At 43.3% G+C, this 20,114-nt stretch overlaps 1 protein-coding gene across 5 annotated transcripts; it reads right to left on the reverse strand.

The window, feature by feature from the left end:
* Positions 1-1,319: 1,319 nt before the first annotated feature.
* On the reverse strand, positions 1,320-16,506 carry LOC110505717 (calphotin). Of its 5 annotated transcripts, none has more exons than XM_021585110.2 (8): positions 16,340-16,506; positions 9,838-9,911; positions 8,332-8,473; positions 4,108-4,174; positions 3,759-3,828; positions 3,535-3,648; positions 3,134-3,223; positions 1,320-3,015 (listed from the first exon to the last, which is right to left on the reverse strand). In XM_021585110.2, exons 3-8 carry the CDS (start codon positions 8,463-8,465, stop codon positions 1,694-1,696), a joined length of 1,797 nt encoding a protein of 598 aa, XP_021440785.2. In that variant the 5' UTR covers positions 8,466-8,473; positions 9,838-9,911; positions 16,340-16,506; the 3' UTR covers positions 1,320-1,693. The 5 variants fall into 5 exon arrangements, with proteins under 5 accessions (XP_021440785.2, XP_021440784.2, XP_021440786.2 ...); XM_021585109.2 differs by lacking the exon at positions 16,340-16,506 and adding an exon at positions 10,013-10,116; XM_021585111.2 differs by lacking the exon at positions 8,332-8,473.
* Positions 16,507-20,114: the final 3,608 nt, after the last annotated feature.

A 20,114-nucleotide genomic window follows, 5' to 3' on the forward strand; every position in this document is an offset into this window, starting at 1 on the left:
GAATGCACAGTATTCAGCAGGGTTTTAGAGGGGCTGAATGTGGCACATTCTTTGGCATCTCACTTTCCACTGAGAGAGAGAAATCCAGTAAGAGATAGTGAGTTGTACTTCCCCACTGTGGTGAGAAAAATTAATTGCATCTGCACACAGAAGCACTTCCACAATATTTTGAATTGGAATTCTGATATGTGTTTAAATTGTTGTAATGAATGAGGTACAGATTTCAATGTGGTATTGTAATGGTGTATTTCATCTGTCCTCTTGTATTTCATTCTGCTCAGCCTATATGCTCTAATAATGACAATAGACATTTTACAACACTGAATTTATATTTGTTTTATATTGTTCATAAATTCTAAATGATTGGTTTTACCCCTCGCCTGTAAAGCTTTGAATAAATAAATGGAAATGCCTACTTGCCCACTATTTACTAAAACTACATACTGTGTACTAATATTACAACATACTATTTATAATGTACTGTTTAGTAGAAATGCATGCAGTAAGCAACAAATATCAACATACCACTCAGCCATACTGAAAAGGTGTCATTGAATGCTCAAATGCACTTGTTCCCTGCTATTTGTACATTTCTGTAGAGCGTGTCCCCTATTCTGATTTTCACCTGTTATATTTGGGTGAAAAGACAATTATCTTCCACAATCATGTGCAGCAAATTCATAGAGATAGTTAGAGGACACAACATTGTATCTGTCCTATTATGGCACCATTGAGGCATCTCAATTTTAAAGTAGTACATTTTAGTACAGTTGGTAAACAAACTGAAAGGTTGCATACTGCCATCCGGAGTGTGTTGTCTGAACAGATATAAAGCCAAGGTTGGTGATTTACTGCCACAACAGTTATGGAATGTTTGCGCACAAGTATAATTCATTGGCTGATCCATCCTTGGACCTGGATGGAATTATATGATATATATCCCACCCAGTTAACTACTTCAAAATGGTGAAAGTCCTCAATGCCCATGATAAAACAAGTTTTTGGCCACTGGAGTCCTCTGTCATTCTCTACGTGCAAATTCTAATTGATTTAAAGCCTAAATTAGTATGACATCCTTGCACTTAAATCATACTACATTTTCGAAATGACACATAATATAACACATTTTTGCATACCCAAAAAGCCTTCTATTTAAGTATGGGTATTCGGACACGCCCATAATGTTGTCCCTTTACTTTGTTGATATACGTTAATTATTTATTAAGAATGCACCACTATTGTCATTAAAGTATAATGTTTGTAATTCCAGAGAGGGAAAGAGTCTTAAGTGGACCCTTTTGAATGAATCTCAAAGAAACTAGTAACGCAATGGTTTATTACTGCGTAATTGCCACTTCACCCTGTAATGTGTTAGTAAATACAAACATAAAGCCTACTCTGGAACATGTTAGGTGACCCAGTTCTACTCTGGGCTTAGGGTCCTTCCTTATGGAATATGTAGCATAGCATTGTACAGAGTTTAATGCTAAGCTAATGAAAGGACTGGAAATAGTGTGAAGGATAGGACAGTGAGATACCTGTCTCATATGAGATTGTTTAAGCTGTGGACTGGGTACAACCCTTATCTTCATCATCTGAGTCATGTTACATCTAGAAATGACACAGCTGAGTCTATATAAATATAATTGATGACGTAACACACATTTGAAGTCTTATGAGATATTCACGATGATCATCCCTCCATCTCTCCACTTCTCTCTGGTAATGGAGGTGAAAATCCCTCCGGTTCCTCATTCTCCGATGGAAGCACAGGGGGTGGGGTGGTACTTTTACTAAGCTTCCTTCTCACTCTAGCGTACATTGGATTCCACCCCCTGTCACAGAAACCCTCCTCTACCAATGAGAGAGGGCTTGTAAGGTCAAGCCCTTCTGGCTCTGTGACTGTGGTTGTTATTGGCTCATCGTCAGGCAGTGTGGTTGCACTCAATTTATGGACCAGTTCAGCTATGGTTTCATACTCAGGGGTTATCAGATCCCCTGGCTCTGTGACTGTGGTTGTGATAGGGTCATCATCAGGCAGTGTGGTTGCACTCAAATCCTGGACCAGTTCAGCTATAGTCTCGTAGCCGGGGCCTGCCAGGTCCGCTGGCTCAGTGACTGTGGTTGTGTCATTGTCAGAATGTGTGGTGGATTTATTGACCAGTTCAGCTATGGTTTGAGAGCTTGCTGTTGCCAGGTCCACTTCCACAGAGTGTTCATTAGGATTGGGCTCCCCAATGATCTCATAGGTATGCTGGGGTCCGACATAGAGAGAAAGCCCCTGGTTCTGGCCCTCACCCTCCACATTAACCTCTACGTCAAGCTGAGGGTTAAAGCTGGAGCTGAACTCCGCAGGGGCCTTCAGGAGGTCAATGTCATTCATGGTGGGGAATTCCATAGGTGCAAGGCTGTCCACGATGGTGACATCTATGATGGGAGCATCCAGCTCCAGGGTGTAAAGAATATTTACGATTGGAGGATCTGGAGTTCCAAGGTCATTGATGACAGGGATGTCCACAGGTTCAAGGCTGTTTACAATGAGGGCGTCCAGCACCAGTGTGTCAAGACTGTTGATGACTGGGGCATCCAGGTTCTCTAAGCCAACTGGAGCATTCAGGATATCAAGGTCATTAATGACAGTGGCATCCGCATGTTCAACAGGTTCAAGGCTGCTCACGATGGGTGCATCCACGATTGGGGCTTGCAGAGGTTCAAGGCTGTTCACAATGGTGACATCCATGATGGGGAGATCCACGATGGGGGCTTCCACAGGTTCAAAATTGCTCACGATGGGGACAACCAGAGGTTCAAGGATGGGGACAGCAACAGGGTTAAAGCTGCTCATTATGGGGACATCAACAGGTTCAAAGCTGCTCACGATGGTGGCATCTAGGGTGTCCTCTGAATAGACAGGTGGGAATAAAGATTCAAGGCGGGTGTCGACTTCCACTATGGCAACGGGGGCTGGGATAAAGTGGAGCTCAGGTGTGAAGTTCAGGACATCACTCAGGTCACCTACAAAGTGAGAGAAGTAGTAAATAATTGAGAATTTTCACTTAACCTGAAGCTTGGCCAAAGAGATTGAGCCCCATTAGTTTGAGGAAATGCACATGGATGATTTGTGATAGCCTACCAATGTCGACGGTTGTGGGAGGCGAAGGAGATATAACCGTCATGGCCAGGGGGGTTCTGTTGGCAATCTGCAAGGCACTTGGAGAATCACCTGCAGGGCATCAAAACACACCTGTTAAACTCACCCACTACACTTGTGCTGTGTCCCAATAATATGACTTTTTCTAAAAAATAAAAAAAAATTAATCACTTGTTCTACTTCCCACAAATCTAATAGCATTGGATTGGTGGAGGCAAGGGAGTTTATATCAATATTCCTTATGCCAGTAATTTCCTTTCAAGTCAGTGAAGGGAAGTGAACATATTGGGAAGTAGGAGAGATTGGGATGCAACCAGACATATGTAAGAAATAGGGAGGGAGAGGAACTTAGAGAGTGAAAAAGAGATTGGTGAAGGTAGCACCTTGATCAGGTGCCTCCCTGTGGCTCCTCCAGGGTTTCAACCAGGTGACATCCTGATCAGCAGGAGGCTGCTCTGGGACTCCAATGACACTGTCCTCAGGTCTGGGACTGAAATCTAACCAAGGAGGAGATGAAAACCGAACATACATCGTAAAACAACCAGTTCTCCTCTCTGCTCGTTGTAATTAGATAACTGAAAAAAAGTAGAACAGTTGGGTTTCCCACCACTCTCATCTTTTCTGATGTCATTGATCATTGGATTCTCCCTGGCGGCCAGGGCATCCTCTAGCTTCACCTGTCAATCAAATATCATCATCAGCAAATGACATCACAGCTATACTGGGTTCAGAATAACCCATCTCTCACCACTGGTCTCTAGACAAAGTACTCACAAAAGGATTCCATCCATTGCATCCCTCCCGTTGCCCCCTTTTGTCCCTTCTACTCATTCCTTGCTTCCTCCGCATCTCCCTACCTCCAATCTAACCGACTTCTGAGCGCCTACCCCCACCCCAAGTGTAACCCTGGACAGGACATAGCGGTCATCATTGTTGTTGCCTGGCCCATCTCTCACCACTCTGACCAGCTGTGACTGGGTTCTGTCCACCTCCTCACCACCATCCCGGAGTGTAAAGGAATGCCTGTGGAACAACACAAACTAGAGAATCAGAACTTGTACAAGAGCTATCTACCAATGCTTTCAGTATGCTTAGCCAGCAGCATACCACCCTTCATCCCAGTGCTGGCCTGCCTCTGAAGGTAGGCAGGGTCAGTCCCTGGATGGAGGACCAGATGCTGCTGGAAGTTGTGTTGGAGGACCAGTAGGAGGCACTATCCCCTCTAGTCTAAGAAGATCCCAATGCCCCAGGGTAGTGAAGGGGACATTGCACATTCATCTTTGGGATGGGATGTTAAACGTGTCCCCTAACTCTGTAGTCATTAAAATTCTCATGGCACGTGTCGCACGAGTAGGGTTGTTAACCTCGGTGTTCTGGCAAAATTCCCAACCTGGTCGCATTTCCATAATAGCCACCTAATAATCCTACTCATTACTAATTGGCATAGATCACTCTTCACCTCTCCACCATATTAACTGATGTGTGGTGAGCATTCTGCTTCTACTAAACTATACACACAGCATCTGGAAAGTATTTAGACCCCTTGACATTTTATTACATTACAGTCTTATTCTAAAATGGATTAAAAAAATGTAAAAATCCTCAGCACACACGCCATAATGACAACCTTTTTTTGCTTTAAGAATTGTTTGCCAATGTATTAAAAATATTACATTTACATAAGTATTCAGACCCTTTACTCTGAACTTTGTTGAAGCACCTTTGGCAGCGATTACAGCCTCAAGTCTTCTTAGGTATGATGCTATAAGCTTGGCACACCGGTATTTGGAGAGTTTCTCCCATTCTTCTCCGCAGATCCTCTCAATCTCTGTCAGGATGGACGGGAAGCGTCGATGCACAGCCATTTTCAGGCCTCTCCAGAGATGTTCGATCGGGTTCAAGTCCAGGATCTGGCTGGGCCACTCAAAGACTTGTCCTGAAGCCACTCCTGCATTGTCTTGGCTGTGTGCTTAGGGTGGCTTCCGTCTGTTGGAAGGCGAACCTTTGCCCTAGTCTGAGGTCTTGATCAGGTTTTCATCCCAGATTTCTCTATATTTTACTCCGTTCATTTTTCCTCTCGATCCGGACTAGTCTCCCATCCCTGCCGCTGAACAACTTCCCCACAGCATGATGCTGCCCAACATTCTTCACTGTAAGGATGTGCCAGGTTTCCTCCAGACGTGACACTTGGCCTTCAGACCAGTGTTCAATCTTGTTTTCATCAGACTAGATCTGGTTTCTTATGGTCTGAGAGTCTTAATGTAATTTTGGCAAACTCCAAAATGGGCTGTGTGCCTTTTACTGAGGACTGGCTTCCGTCTGGCTACTCTACCATAAAGGCATGACTGGTAGAGTGCTGCAGAGATGGGAGAACCTTCCAGAAGGTCAACCATCTCCACAGAGGAACTCTAGAGCTCTGTCAGAGTGACCATCGAGTTCTTGGTCACCTTCCTGACCAAGGCCCTTCTCCCCCGATTGCTCGGTTTGGCCGGGGAGCCAGCTCTAGGAAGAGTCTTGGTGGTTCCAAACTTCTTCCATTTAAGAATGATGGAGGCCACTGTGTTGTTGGGGACCTTCAATGCTCCGGACATTTTTTGATACCCTTCCCCAGATCTGTGCCCCGAAAACAATCCTGTCTCGGAGCTCTACGGACAATTCCTTCAAACTTATGGCTTGGTTTTTGCTCTGACATGCACTGTCAACTGTGCAACCTTGAATAGACAGGTGTGAGCCTTTCCAAATCATGTCCAATCAGTTTAATTTACCACAGGTGGACTCCAATGAAGTTGTAGAAACATCAAGGATGATCAATGGAAACAGGATGCAACAGAGCTTAATTTCACATCTCATAGCAAAGGGTCTGAATACTTATTTACATAAGTTTTTTTTATACATTTGCAAAAATTTCTTAAATACCGTTTTCGCTTTGTCATTACGGGGTACTGTATGTAAATTGATGAAGAACATTCATTTAATCAATTTTAGAATAAGACTGAATTGTAACAAAATACGGATTAAGTCAAGGGGTCTGAATACTTTCCGAATGCACTGTACTTCATACATTTTTGCAGCTGGTACCGGGGACCTTCAGACAAGTTTGGGAAGCCTGTTGGTATCCTAGAGCAAAGCAACTGACATACCTTACCACAGATGGGGTCATGTTAGTGTGTATCCAAAACTGTTCAGATGCCGCAGAAAGTTGGCAGATCGGCTGTACCTACTTCAGACAATTCCCAAGACGCAGAAGAAGATTAATGAACAGAGTCTTATTGGTCCATAGATGGGTCATAATTAGTAGGCCAAATCGGACGCTATAGACAATTGTGAGAAGACTGATTTTTGGGATGTCTCATGGTCTGACAAACACCGCTCTTGCTCCGTCACCTTTCACTGCGGAAGTGCGACAGGCGCATGCAGTGGACAGATGTATCCAATGCAAAAAAAAACATCTCTAGCTTAAACTGACAGATTTTTATTACTATGCTAATTAGATTTCCGCAAGGGCATCGACCTTAGGGGTTGAAGAGCAACTTCCCCTAAAAACCAACTTCTCATTTAGAAAACAGCCTTTGGTATCAGTATTTACACTGACTACAAAGTGTAAATAGGATCATTTTGGACACAAAGTCAGTCTAGTGCAGTGGTTCTTAACCTGGGTTCGATCGAACCCCAGGGTTTTGGTGAGTCAGTCTCATCATTGGCTGCAGGTGATCACGCTACATCGCTTGGCCTATCTGTGCTGCAGGGAATTTGGTGCGCTCAGTAGTCGACTTGTGACTGTCGTGATGGTACGTCTTGTGATTTCTTTCATAATATTTTAATCCCTTCATACTTACTATGTCGAGCAAAAAAAGAAAGGGGTCGGACGAATATGTACAATATGGATTCACATGTATAACGGAACGTGATGGGAGTCAGCGTCCTAACTGCATGATTTGCAATGCCAAGTTGAGCAATTCTAGTCTTGCACTGGCAAAACTAAGAGAACACTTCCTTAAGCTGCATGGAGATGGAAAATACAAGAACACAACGCTCACTGAATTCAAGGTGAAGAGAGCCAGATTCGATGAAAACGTTATTCTGCCTGTTCTCGGCTTTGTACCCATCAACAAACCGATCCTCACAGCATCATACGAAGTTGCTTACCTGATCGCAAAGCAGGGCAAACCACACACCATTGGTGAAACACTCATAAAACCAGCTGTGTTGAAGATGGCAAATATCATGCTGGGAAAAGAGGCTGAAGTTATCCCAAATGACACCATCAGCGACAGAATAGAGGACATGAGCAAAGACATCTTGGCTCAAGTAGTTGCGGATCTGATTTCAAGCCCGGCAAAATTCAGCCTTCAACTCAACAAGACCACAGACATTTCCAATCTAAGCCAGCTTGCCGTATTCGTGCGCTATGTGAAAGACGACGTGATAAAGGAATATTATACATATCTTTGCGAACTTTGCTGTGGCCGGGGTCATGGAGCTATAGGTAGTCACGGTGATAACTAAAAGTAGCAGAGATCACCCTCTGGAACTTTGATATGTAAAGTATATTATGCTCAACAATATATTGAAAAATTATTCAAATCCATTTATATTTTCAATATTCATGATTATATTATTTATATTGATACATGCATGTAAGAAATGTGTTATTGAAATACTACTCATATTACAGAGCAAGCGGTAAAGCGTCATGTGACACCAACTTTCTCTTTGTAGCACCTACAAATTAAACATAAGAGTTCAAGGAAGCCTGGATTAGGCCAAAATGTCATATATGCAGACTTTGATGAATTATTTCTCAATTATGCTTCCAGATACAAATGTCAAATACATGTCAACAATCCTGCCACCAAAGGACCCTTCTATGGATACAATTTAGTGAAAATCCCCAAAATCATGGTATTTTTTTGTTGGTATAGTTTCGTGAGGGAAGGTGGAGTGTGAACTGTTGCACTGACACTATAAAATCATGGTATTTTTTTGTTGGTATAGTTTCGTGAGGGAAGGTGGAGTGTGAACTGTTGCACTGACACTATAAAATCATGCATGGAATGCAGTGTTTGAAGGTATGTGTATTCTCTCGCCTACCATGTATGGTCATATACTCAGGCATCAAATGCTCTCTCTTATGCAACAAAATGTGTTCCTTTAGAAATGCAAAATAGTTGATCACTGACCTTCTACAGTTAGTGCAGAGGGCGAGGATGATGGAGAGGAGGAGGAAGAGCAGAGAGAACATGACGAAGTCTGAAGAGAATGACCCCAACCCTGGAGCTGCCCATGGCCCCATGACCTCTCTCACCTGCAACATGGCAACTGCTGTTTTAGGGGGACACGTTAGTGAGTGAGGTGGAGAGAAAGTGGGTAGGTGAATACATGCTTTCGTGTGCTTGGTTGACATACAAGCGTTTCATCTACTGAAATAAGTGTTTAGTGTGTGTCTAGTTGAATTGATGATGTCAATATGTACTTATGGACACATTTATGGTTACATGACCAAAGAAAAGCAGAGTTCACATTTGTACACAGAGGATTTAGCCCCACCCATGTACAGTTTGCACATAATACTATTAAAGTCATGTTTAGAGTTCTTTGTATATTCACAATGTTGACTAAATTCTCAATGGGTGATTCCTTACAAAGGTATAGGACAAAAATACCATGTTTTGAGGATTTTCACAAAATGTAATCCAAGAATGGTCCTTTGGATGAAGGATTGTTGACAGATCTAAAAGCATAATTAAGAAATAATAAAAGTTGACATATTTCTGACATCTGGCCTTACCCAGGCTTCCTTTAAAACTCCATAATGGTTCACCTGTAGCTGCTACAAAGCAAACATTGGTGTCATGTGAAGATCTACCTCTTGCTCTAACATGAGTAGTATTTTGATTTCAATTAAAATTTCCTTACAGTAAACATAATATATTTTTTAAAAAGTTGGCTTATTTTTAATAAATTGGTGAACATAATATACTCTACAGGCATTTCAACATTCCGGATACAAATGTCAATTATTTTTCCAAAGGAAAATGTAACAGACTTTTTTTGCCCTAGTTTAGTAAGGAATCACCCTATTGTCATGCAAAACCCTCCCTGTCTGCACCCATATCTACTTAAGGCGGTGTTGGCTGCTTGCTTATGCACTTGAGGGTGAGAGGCCTGCTTAGCCCCTTACAGTAGATGGTAAGACACCAAAAACATTGCCACTATTTTAAACAAAATAGTGAGGGATTTATATTGCTGGCAGTAATTCAGCACCAATATTTAAAAATGTATATTTAAAAAAAAATACAAATTAAAGATGGGCCTAAAAGAATAAACGTGCACATTAACAAAAATAAGGACAGGATTGACAGATTCACTGCACAAACAAGAGGGCACTGAAGATTGCAGAGACAACAATACAGTCCGGTCACACATTATTAACTCCCGGACCACATCAAATACATCACTTACTGATGATTAAGTAAGAGTAGCTGCCTTTTCCAATCACTTACTGCACTTGCTCAATCAGTGATTGTGATAGCAGCAAAAACAATGCCTGTAGGTAAATGCAGTGTGCAAATCATTCTAATCAAATTAAAACAAATGGAAATGGTGATAAACACATGTTCATTATATACATGGCTTCTACAGACCGCTTGTAACAAAGCCACAGTATTTCATACAAAATAACTTACCTTGTGATTCACAGGGATAACCTTGACTGTTACAATCCAATCAAACGCATAACCCAAGGCCATCTGTCAACATCCTGTGTCCAATAGCAGAAAGAAAAATACTCAGTTATTAACATTCAGATCAAATAAACATCTGACAACTGATATCATTAAGATGGTTTATATTCTATACTACCATTCCAAGTGTGACCTAATGTCAGTTCCATTCTGTGTTCTCTGAAACACTTTCACCTGGTGGGAGGGGTCTCACTGCCACTGCCAATCAATGACCCATTGATTTGAGCCAATCAAAATGGGATGCTGTTCATTGAAACACATTTTTATAGGATGATATAAGCCAGTGCTCATAAAAAGTAGGGCGCTTGTTTTACTCCTCGCTCTGTACCTGGGGTGTATTCTCTAGGAACAAAACAAAACCAAACAAAACAAAGGGAACAAAATGGGGAAGTGCCTACATACATTTGTAAAATAGAAAGTTTTTGTTGTAAAACACAACTGTTTTCAACAGTTTGGACTAATGATTACACCCCTGATGGGAACAATCCAAACAATCACAAAATCCAAACAACATACAGTGTATTGCAGATAAATATTTAAATAATATTGAAATGTAACATTTTGTCCATGTAACCCATGAGCAAATACTGTAATCCTTACACACACATCCTGCATGCTTGCACAAGGAGCAGGTTGTTTCGACCACACCAGAAAACGCCCACTTCCAAGAACAGTGTTAATGAACAGGTATTCCCTGACACCTAAAGAACAGTGTTAATGAACAGGTATTCCCTGACACCTAAAGAACAGTGTTAATGAACAGGTATTCCCTGACACCCAAAGAACAGTGTTAATGAACATATATTCCCTGACACCTAAAAAACAGTGTTAAATGAACAGATATTCCCTGACACCTAAAGAACAGTGTTAATGAACAGGTATTCCCTGACACCCAAAGAACAGTGTTAATGAACAGATATTCCCTGACACCTAAAGAACAGTGTTAATGAACAGATATTCCCTGACACCTAAAGAACAGTGTTAATGAACAGATATTCCCTGACACCTAAAGAACAGTGTTAATGAACAGATATTCCCTGACACCTAAAGAACAGTGTTAATGAACAGATATTCCCTGACACCTAAAGAACAGTGTTAATGAACAGATATTCCCTGACACCTAAAGAACAGTGTTAATGAACAGATATTCCCTGACACCTAAAGAACAGTGTTAATGAACAGATATTCCCTGACACCTAAAGAACAGTGTTAATGAACAGATATTCCCTGACACCTAAAGAACAGTGTTAATGAACAGATATTCCCTGACACCTAAAGAACAGTGTTAATGAACAGGTATTCCCTGACACCTAAAGAACAGTGTTAATGAACAGATATTCCCTGACACCTAAAGAACAGTGTTAATGAACAGGTATTCCCTGACACCTAAAGAACAGTGTTAATGAACAGGTATTCCCTGACACCTAAAGAACAGTGTTAATGAACAGGTATTCCCTGACACCTAAAGCTTTGACTGTAGCCTATGGCAATCTTACAATTCACAATGTGACCGCGCCACTGTATCGAAACAGAATCCTCCCTCCTCGAAAGCCAGACAGTTTACTCATTGACAGCCACACAGGACAGAGGGCAAATACTGAACAATACTGCCATTTGTATGTGTTAAAGGGACATGACTAACTTTCACTGTACAGACTGAAGGCTGTAATCCTGAAACACACCATCTTTCTCTCTCTTTCTTTCATTCATCTCTTTCAAGAGGCTCTTGTTTTGTTGTGTGTCTCGTGTTTTGGGAATTGTGATCAAGCAGTTGTTGATGTTCTCATACAAGACCGACAAAGTATCTCTTGCTGTGCATGCATTTGGGACAGATAAGGGGTTACTGTACAATGATATCAAACTGACAACTATTTTATCAGTGCACAGCAGCCGCCAACTGACGTTAAACCCTTGATCACTGGTGGTGCGAAGTGTGTTGTGACCCCAGCTGTGTGTGCCACTGAGATGATAGAGGGAGAGAAAGGAGATGATAAATACCAGTTGATATTGTGTATGACAACAGTTTGAGGAGATTTAAAATGCGAACAAGAATATACAGTGTTCATGGAGTATATACAGTATTCACACAAAAGGTCCACAAGCACACACACACGTAAAAAAAAAATAACACACAGGTGAAGATAAATTATTACTCACAGATTAAAAACCTTTTGCAGGGTCAGACAGCTTGACCTCTGACCTTGTCACATATGGTCAACAGAGAGCAACACCTCCTCACCCAAATGTGCCATGTCAATGTCAAACGGCAGAAGATTTTTTTCCTTTAACGAGAACGACGAGCCCGACATGAACGACATACTGCTTTCCCGAGAACAGGCCCACATCCCCCTAATATGCGTGAAGAGACGATGGAGGAAAAGAGGACGGAGGTCGGGCTGCCTTCTGAGAATTCGTAGGCGAATTCCATTCTTCTAGCTAATGTGCAATCATTGGAAAATAAAATCGACAACCTACGAGGAAGATTAAACTACCAACGGGACATTAAAAACTAATATCTTATGCTTCACGGAGTAGTGGCTGAACGACAACATACAGCTGGCTGGTTATACGCTGTATCAGCAGGATAGAACAGCGGTGTCTGGTAAGACAAGGGGTGGCGGACTATGCATATATGTAAACAACAGCTGGTGCATGATATCAACGGAAGTCTCAAGGTTTTGCTCGCCTGAGGTAGAGTATCTCATGATAAACTGTAGACCACACTATCTACCTAGAGAGCTTTCATCTGTATTTTTCGTAGCTGTCTACATACCACCACATACCAATGCTGGCACTAAGAACACACTCAATGAGCTGTATTCTGAATTAAGCAAACAGGAAAACACTCATCCAGAGGTGGCGCTCCTAGTGGCCAGGGACTTTAATGCAGGGAAACTTGAATGTGTTTTACCGAATTTCAGCATACTAAATGTGCAACCAGAGCAGAAAAAAAACTCTAGACCACCTTTAGTCCACACATAGAGAGACATACAAATCTCTCCCTCGCCATCCATTTAGCAAATCTGACCATAATTCTATCCTCCCTATTCCTGCGTACAAGCAAAAATGAAAGCAGGAAGAACCAGTGACTGTCAATAAAAAAGTGGTCAGATAAAGCAGATGCTAAGCTACAGGACTGTTTTGCTAGCACAGACTGGAATATATTCCAGGATTCTTCCTATGGAATTGAGGAGTACGCTACATCAGTCATTGGCTTCATCAACAAGTGCATCAATGACGTCGTCCCCACAGTGACCGTACGTACATACCCCAAACATAAGCCATGGATTACAGGCAACATCCACACTGAGCAAAAGTTTAGCTGCTGCTTTCAAGAAGCGGGACTCTAACCCGGAATCTTCTAAGAAATCCCGCTATGCCCTGTGATGAACCATCAAACAGGCAAAGTGTCAATACAGGACTAAGATCGAATCGTACTACACCGGCTCCGACGTTCGTCGGATGTGTCAGGGCTTGCAAACCATTACAGACTACAAAGGGAAGCACAGCCGAGAGCTGCCCAGTGACACGAGCTTACCAGATGAGCTAAACTACTTCTATGCTGGCTTCGAGGCAAATAACACTGAAACATGCATGAAAGCACCAGCTCCGGATGACTGTGTGATCACGCTCTCCGCAGCCGATGTGAGTAAGACCTTTAAACAGGTCAACATTCACAAGGCCGCAGGGCGGAGGTCAGAGAACTGGCAATGTGGTGCCAGGAAAACTACCTCTCCCTCAACGTGATCAAGTCCATGGAGATGATTGTGGACTATAGGAAAAGGAGGACCGAGCACGCCCCCATTCTCATCGACGGGGCTGTAGTGGAGCAGGTTGAGAGCTTCAAGGTCCTTGGTGTCCATATCACCAACAAACTAATATGGTCCAATCACACCAAGACAGTCATGAAGATCGCACGACAAAACCTATTCCCTCTCAGGAGACAGAAAAGATTTGGAATGGATCCTCAGAAGGGTCTACAGCTGCACCACCGAGAGCATCCTGACTGGTTGCATCACTGCCTGGTATGGCAACTGCTCGGCCTCCGACCGCAAGGCGCTACAGAGGGTAATGCGTACGGCCCAGTACATCACTGGTGCCAATCTTCCTGCTATCCAAGACCTCTATACCAGGTGGTGTCAGAGGAAAGCCCTAAAAAGTGTAAAAGACTCCAGCCACCCTAGTCATAGAGTGTTCTCTCTGCTACTGCACGGCAAGCGGTACCGGAGCCCCAAGTCTAGGTCCAAGGGGCTTCTAAACAGCTTCTATCCCCAAGCCATAAGACTCCCGAACATCTAATCAAATGGCTTCCCAGACTATTTGCATTGCCCTCCGTCTTTTACACCACTGCTACTCTCTATTGTTATCATCTATGCATAGTCACTTTAATAACTCTACATATTACCTCAATTACCTTGACTAACCGGTGCCCCCGCACATTGACTGCAACGGTACCCCCTTGAATACAGTCTCATTATTGTTTTTTCACTCCTGCTCTTTAACTACTTGTTACTTTTATTTCTTATTATTTTTTGTTACTTTTATTTCTTATTCTTTTTTGTATTTTTTAAATGGTGTTGTTGGTTAGGGGGTTGTAAGTAAACGTTTCACTGTTGTATTCGGCGCATGTGACTAATAAAATCTGATTTTATTTGTATATGGTACACTACAGCCCCCACTTCTCTCCCTCTTTGTCTGTCTCTGTCACAGTAACTTTCTCTGTCTCTGTCTCACTGTTCGCTTCTCACTGATATCTGATTCCATGTGTCACTCAGCAGCAAGTAACTTTTGAACTTGACTTCCTCATTCCCAACTCTCTCTTTCTCACTCAATGTGACACACTAGTCATATTCTAGCATGCTTTATCCCTTTCTCTCACCCTTATCACCTTCCTGATAAGAGTTAACATGTCTGCCTTTAGCTTTCAGAATCACAACTATCACAGCTCAACTTTATTACGTTAAGTTTATGTATATTTTATATGTTAAGACCTGCACAGATATTGTAATTTTATGAAACACTTTACATTCAACCCTTACATTAGTGTTTTTATTACTGGGAAAGTCTTACTCTTAAAACAGTGCAACAAGTTCATTAAGCATTGTTGCACTGTGCTTACAGCAGTGAAAAGTAAGTAAATCTTTAAAAGCAGTAAAAGCCCAGTGTCATTATGTAAGAGGTGAATACAGTGTGCAGGTTGGCATTTATTGTCATGCATCTTGACCTGGAGGCAGCTCCACAAAGTCATAAAATCTGATTTTAACCCTAACCTTAACCACACTGCTAATCCTAATGCCTAACCCTAACCTTAAATTAAGACCAAGAAGCTTTCATGAATTTTTACAATATAGACCGTTCTGACTTTGCAGCTGACCCATCTAGTGTCAGTGTACCATTATGTGAGGTTAATACAGTGGCTGTGTGTTTGAGGCGAAGCTAGAATGTTGTAGAGGAGAAACATAGTAAATCAATCAAATGTATTTTATAAAGATCTTTTTACATCAACAGTTGTCACAAAGTGCTTTACAGATACCCAGCCTAAAACCACAAAGAGCAATTGCACAGAGCATTGCACAGTGGCTAATACAAACTCCCGAGACAGGCAGGAACATAGGAATAAACCGAGGGGTAGCCAGTGCCAAGTATAGTCACAGAATCATTGTTCTTGGTGAAAAATAATTTATATTTGCTTCACAACGCTCGCTGCAGTAGATAGTTATGACAATAGACACTGCCTCCCTGTGGCCAAAGGTGCACACTACAAATTAAACAACCTTTTCAACCATCTCAGCATTTTCTAAAATGCTGACCACACCTCTCGCATTGAAAAATAAATGTACACATACATGTTATTCAATCATTGCACCCACACTGCTCGCGCATGTCAATGAGCGTCTGCATAGCCAATCCTCTCGTCAACCTCCATTTTCTCTGTCTCTCACTCTCCCTCATTCCCATCCCTCTCTCTCCCTCTTTCTCTTCCCTCTCTCTCTCTCTCTCTCTCTCTCATTCCCCTCCCTCCCTCTCCCTCTCTCTTCCCTCTCTCTCTCTCTCTCTCTCTCTCCCTCATTCCCCCCCTCATTCCCCTCCCTCTCTCTCCCTCCCTCCCTCTCCCTCTTCCCCTCCCGCTCTCTCCCTCATTCCCCTCTTTCTCTCTCCCTCATTCCCCTCTTTCTCTCTCCCTCATTCCCCTGCCCCTCTCTCTCTCATTCCCATGCCCCTCTCTCATTCCCCTGCCCCCCTCTCTCATTCCCCTGCCCCCCTCTCTCATTCCCCTGCCCCCCTCTCTCATTCCCCTGCCCCCCTCTCTCATTCCCCTGCCCCCCTCTCTCATTCCCCTGCCCCTCTCTCTCATTCCCCTGCCCCTCTCTCTCATTCCCCTGCCCCTCTCTCTCATTCCCCTGCCCCTCTCTCTCATTCCCCTGCCCCTCTCTCTCTCTCTCACCTGAATTGTGTGTGGGGTCATAGCAGAGTCTCTCCCTAGGTACTGCAGGCCAGGGGACTGAAGTTTGCATGTATGCCAGACCGGTTTTCATAACCTGGAATAGCTTGCGGCGGAGCGGGTACGGGCAGCGGTAACAGAGTTTGGCAAAGCAGCAGCATACACAGGGCAGCAAGCATTTTGTTGTTTGCCCTAGCACTACACAGCTGATTCAAATAATAAACTAATCATTAAGCTTTGATCATTTGAATCAGCTGTGTAGTGTTACGGCAAAAAACAAAACATGCCTTGGAGTCCAGAGGACCGAGTTTGGGAAACACTGTGACATACTGAGTTAGGTAGCGTTTTTTGAGGTGTTGCATGGCCAAAAACATTGTTAACACAATAAGAGTTGTACATGATCTCTACATTTTCTGCTCTGGCATACATTGCGCCTTTCTCCTATCAAGCACGGGTACCACAGCAACCGGCTCAAAACAACATCAACAACTTCAACATGCTACTGATTAATCAGGTTACTTCTCAACAGTGACATCACAAAGACAGACAAGAAAGTCAACTTTGTGAATATTGTAGAATATGCTAACATTTAGCAGTAAACATACTTTTAGATGTCCTGAATAGACATATAACTCTAACATGCAACAATTTGAGGGATTTTACTGAGTTACAGTTCGTATAAGGAAATCAGTCAATTGAAATAAACTCATTAGGCTCTAATCTATGGATTTCACATGACTGGGCAGGGGCGCAGCCAAGAGTGGACCTGGGAAGGCATAGGCCACCCACTTGGGAACCAGGTCCACCCACTGGGGAGCCTGGCCCAGCAAATCAGAATGATTTTTTTCCCCACATAACGGGTCTATTACAGACAGGAAAAGTCCTCAGTTTCATCAGCTGTCCAGATTGCTAGTCTCAGAAAATCTTGCAGTTGAAGAAGCCAGATGTGGAGGTCCTGGGCTGGCATGGTTACACAAGGTCTGCGGTTGTGAGGTCGGTTGCTGACAAATTCTCAAAAATGATGTTGGAGGAGGCTTATGGTAGACACATTAACATTCAATTCTCTGGCAACAGCTCTGATGGACATTCCTGCAGTCATCATGCCAATTGCACGCTCCCTCAAAACTTGAGACATCTGTGGCATTGTGTTGTGTGACAAAACTGTACATTATTTAGTGTCCTTTTATTGCCCCCAGAACAAGGTGCATCTGTGTAATGATCATGCCTTTTAATTAGCTTCTTGATGTGCCACACCTGTCAGATGAATGGATTATCTTGGCAAAGAAGAAATGCTCACTAACAGGGATGTAAACAAATTTGTTCACACAATTTAAGAAAAATAAACTTTTTGTGCATATGGAACATTTCTGGGGTCTTTTATTTCAGCTCATGAAACATAGGACAACACTTTACATGTTGGGTTTATATTTTTGTTCAGTATAAAAGCACAACCAAATTATAATAGAAAAATGTCAGATTTTTGGTTTATATGTCATTTAAATGAGTTATTACAGCACTTTCAACCATTTAATAATAATTGGGTGGGTGCTTACATTTGTCATATTTCACACATGTACAAATGTGTATTATACAGTATGTGAATTGTTTTTTGCATATCCCACTCCCCCATGAGACACCCTCGGAAAGTGGGGTCACAGCCAGGGATCATCCATTATTGACGGTGACCCTGGAGCAATTTGGGATAAGTGCCTTGCTCAAGGGCACATCAACAGATTTTTCAACTAACCGGCTCGGGGATCCGAACCAGCTACTTTACGATCACTGGCCCAACGCTCTTAAGCACTAGACTACCTGCCACTCAAAAGTCACAGCAAAGTTCAAATGGGAATACAATATACAATATGTTGTATTTATACAACACTTAATGTGTTATCACTTTTCTTCAAGGACAAGGTAGCTGCTCTGGAAAGAGCCAAGAACTTGAGAGGAACTTATATATTCCTCAATGAGAACTATCCTGAAGTTGTGTGCCAGAAGAGGGAAGAACTTATCCTAGCCAGGAAAGCTGCCAGAGTGCGTGGGGACATTGCTTACATCCGCTATGACGGGCTCATTGTCCACCCTCCCTTCCAAAAGCCTTGAAGAGATGAGAGAGCCAAGCCTATGGGTTCATAGCTTAAACCCCTCAGCACACACACCCACACACACTTACACACATCAACTGATGAATGGACTGATGAATGTATATATTTTTTATCTTGCTTTGTTTGCTATTTTCCATTGTATGTCTATCTCAGATAAGCTAGACATAGGATGAAAATAGCCCATATTAATATATGTAGACTTAGAAATAAGGTTAATCAAATCAATAACTTGCTAACATCAGATAGCATTCATATATTAGGCATTTCTGAGACTCACTTAGATAATTAATTTGATGACAGAGCAGTAGCAATACAAGGAAATAACATCTATAGAAGTGTCACACCCTGGTCAAAGTATTTTGTGTTTATCTTTATTTATTTGGTCAGGCCAGGGTGTGGCATGGGTTTTTGTATGTGGTGTGTATGTATGGGGATTGTAGCTAGTGGGGTGTTCTAGCTAAGTCTATGGCTGTCTGAAGTGGTTCTCAATCAGAGGCAGGTGTTTATTGTTGTCTCTGATTGGGAACCATATTTAGGCAGCCATATTCTTTGAGTGTGTTGTGGGTGATTGTCCTTAGTGTCCTGATGTCATTGGTCTGTGTTAGGTGACACAAGTATAGGCTGTTTCGGTTTTCGTTAAGTTTATTGTTTTGATCGTGTTTGTGTTTAGTGTGTTACTTCATTAAACATGGATTGCAATAGACACGCCGCATTTTGGTCCGACTCTCCTTCACATACAGAAAACCGTTACAGAATCACCCACCACAAAAGGACCAAGCAGCGTGTCAACAGGCAGGAGCAGCACGAGGAGATGCGCAATAAGGATTTCTGGACATGGGAGGAAATCCTCGACGGGAGAGGACCCTGGGCTAAACCAGGGGAGTGTAGCCGCCCAAAGGTGCAGCGGGAGAGGAAACAACCGGAGCAGCCCAAAGAGGAGTACAGTATGGAGTATACGACTTGGGAGGAGATCGACAGGTGGGCGGCCGACCCAGGGAGTGCCGGAGCCCGCCTGGGATTCGATGGAGCAGTGTGCGGAAGGTTATCAGAGAATGGAGTTGGCGAAGCAGGCACGGCGGCGCGGAAGGAAGCCCGAGAGGCAGCCCCAAAAATTTCTTGGGGGGGGGGGGGCTAACAGGGAGTATGGCTACGCGTGTCGGCCGGGCTAGATTGAGCGTGGAGCCTAATGCCATGAAGCCGGCTCTACGCAGCTGGTCCCCAGTGCGTCTCCTTGGGCCGGCTTACATGGCACCAGCCTTGCGCACGGTGTCTCCGGTTCGCCTGCATAGCCCAGTGCGGGCTATTCCACCTCGCCGCACTGGCAGGGCGACCGTGAGCATTCAACCAGGTAAGGTTGGGCAGGCTCGGTGCTCAAGAGCTCCAGTGCGCCTGCACGGTCCGGTCTTTCCAGTACCACCTCCACACCCCAGCCCTCCGGTAGCAGCTCCCCGCACAAGGCTTCCTGTGCGTGTCCTCGGCCCAGTACCACCAGTGCCAGCACCACGCATCAGGCCTACAGTGCGCCTCGCCTGTCCAGCGCTGTCGGAGCCCTCCTCCTCTCCAGCGCTGTCGGAGTCTCCCGCCTGTTTAGCGCTGTTAGAGCCTTCCTTCTCTACAGCGCTGCCGGAGTCTCCCGCCTGTTCAGAGCTGCCAGTTAGCATAGAGCTGCCAGT

Source organism: Oncorhynchus mykiss, chromosome 25 (assembly GCF_013265735.2).
Source record: "Oncorhynchus mykiss isolate Arlee chromosome 25, USDA_OmykA_1.1, whole genome shotgun sequence".
NCBI lineage: Eukaryota > Metazoa > Chordata > Actinopteri > Salmoniformes > Salmonidae > Oncorhynchus > Oncorhynchus mykiss.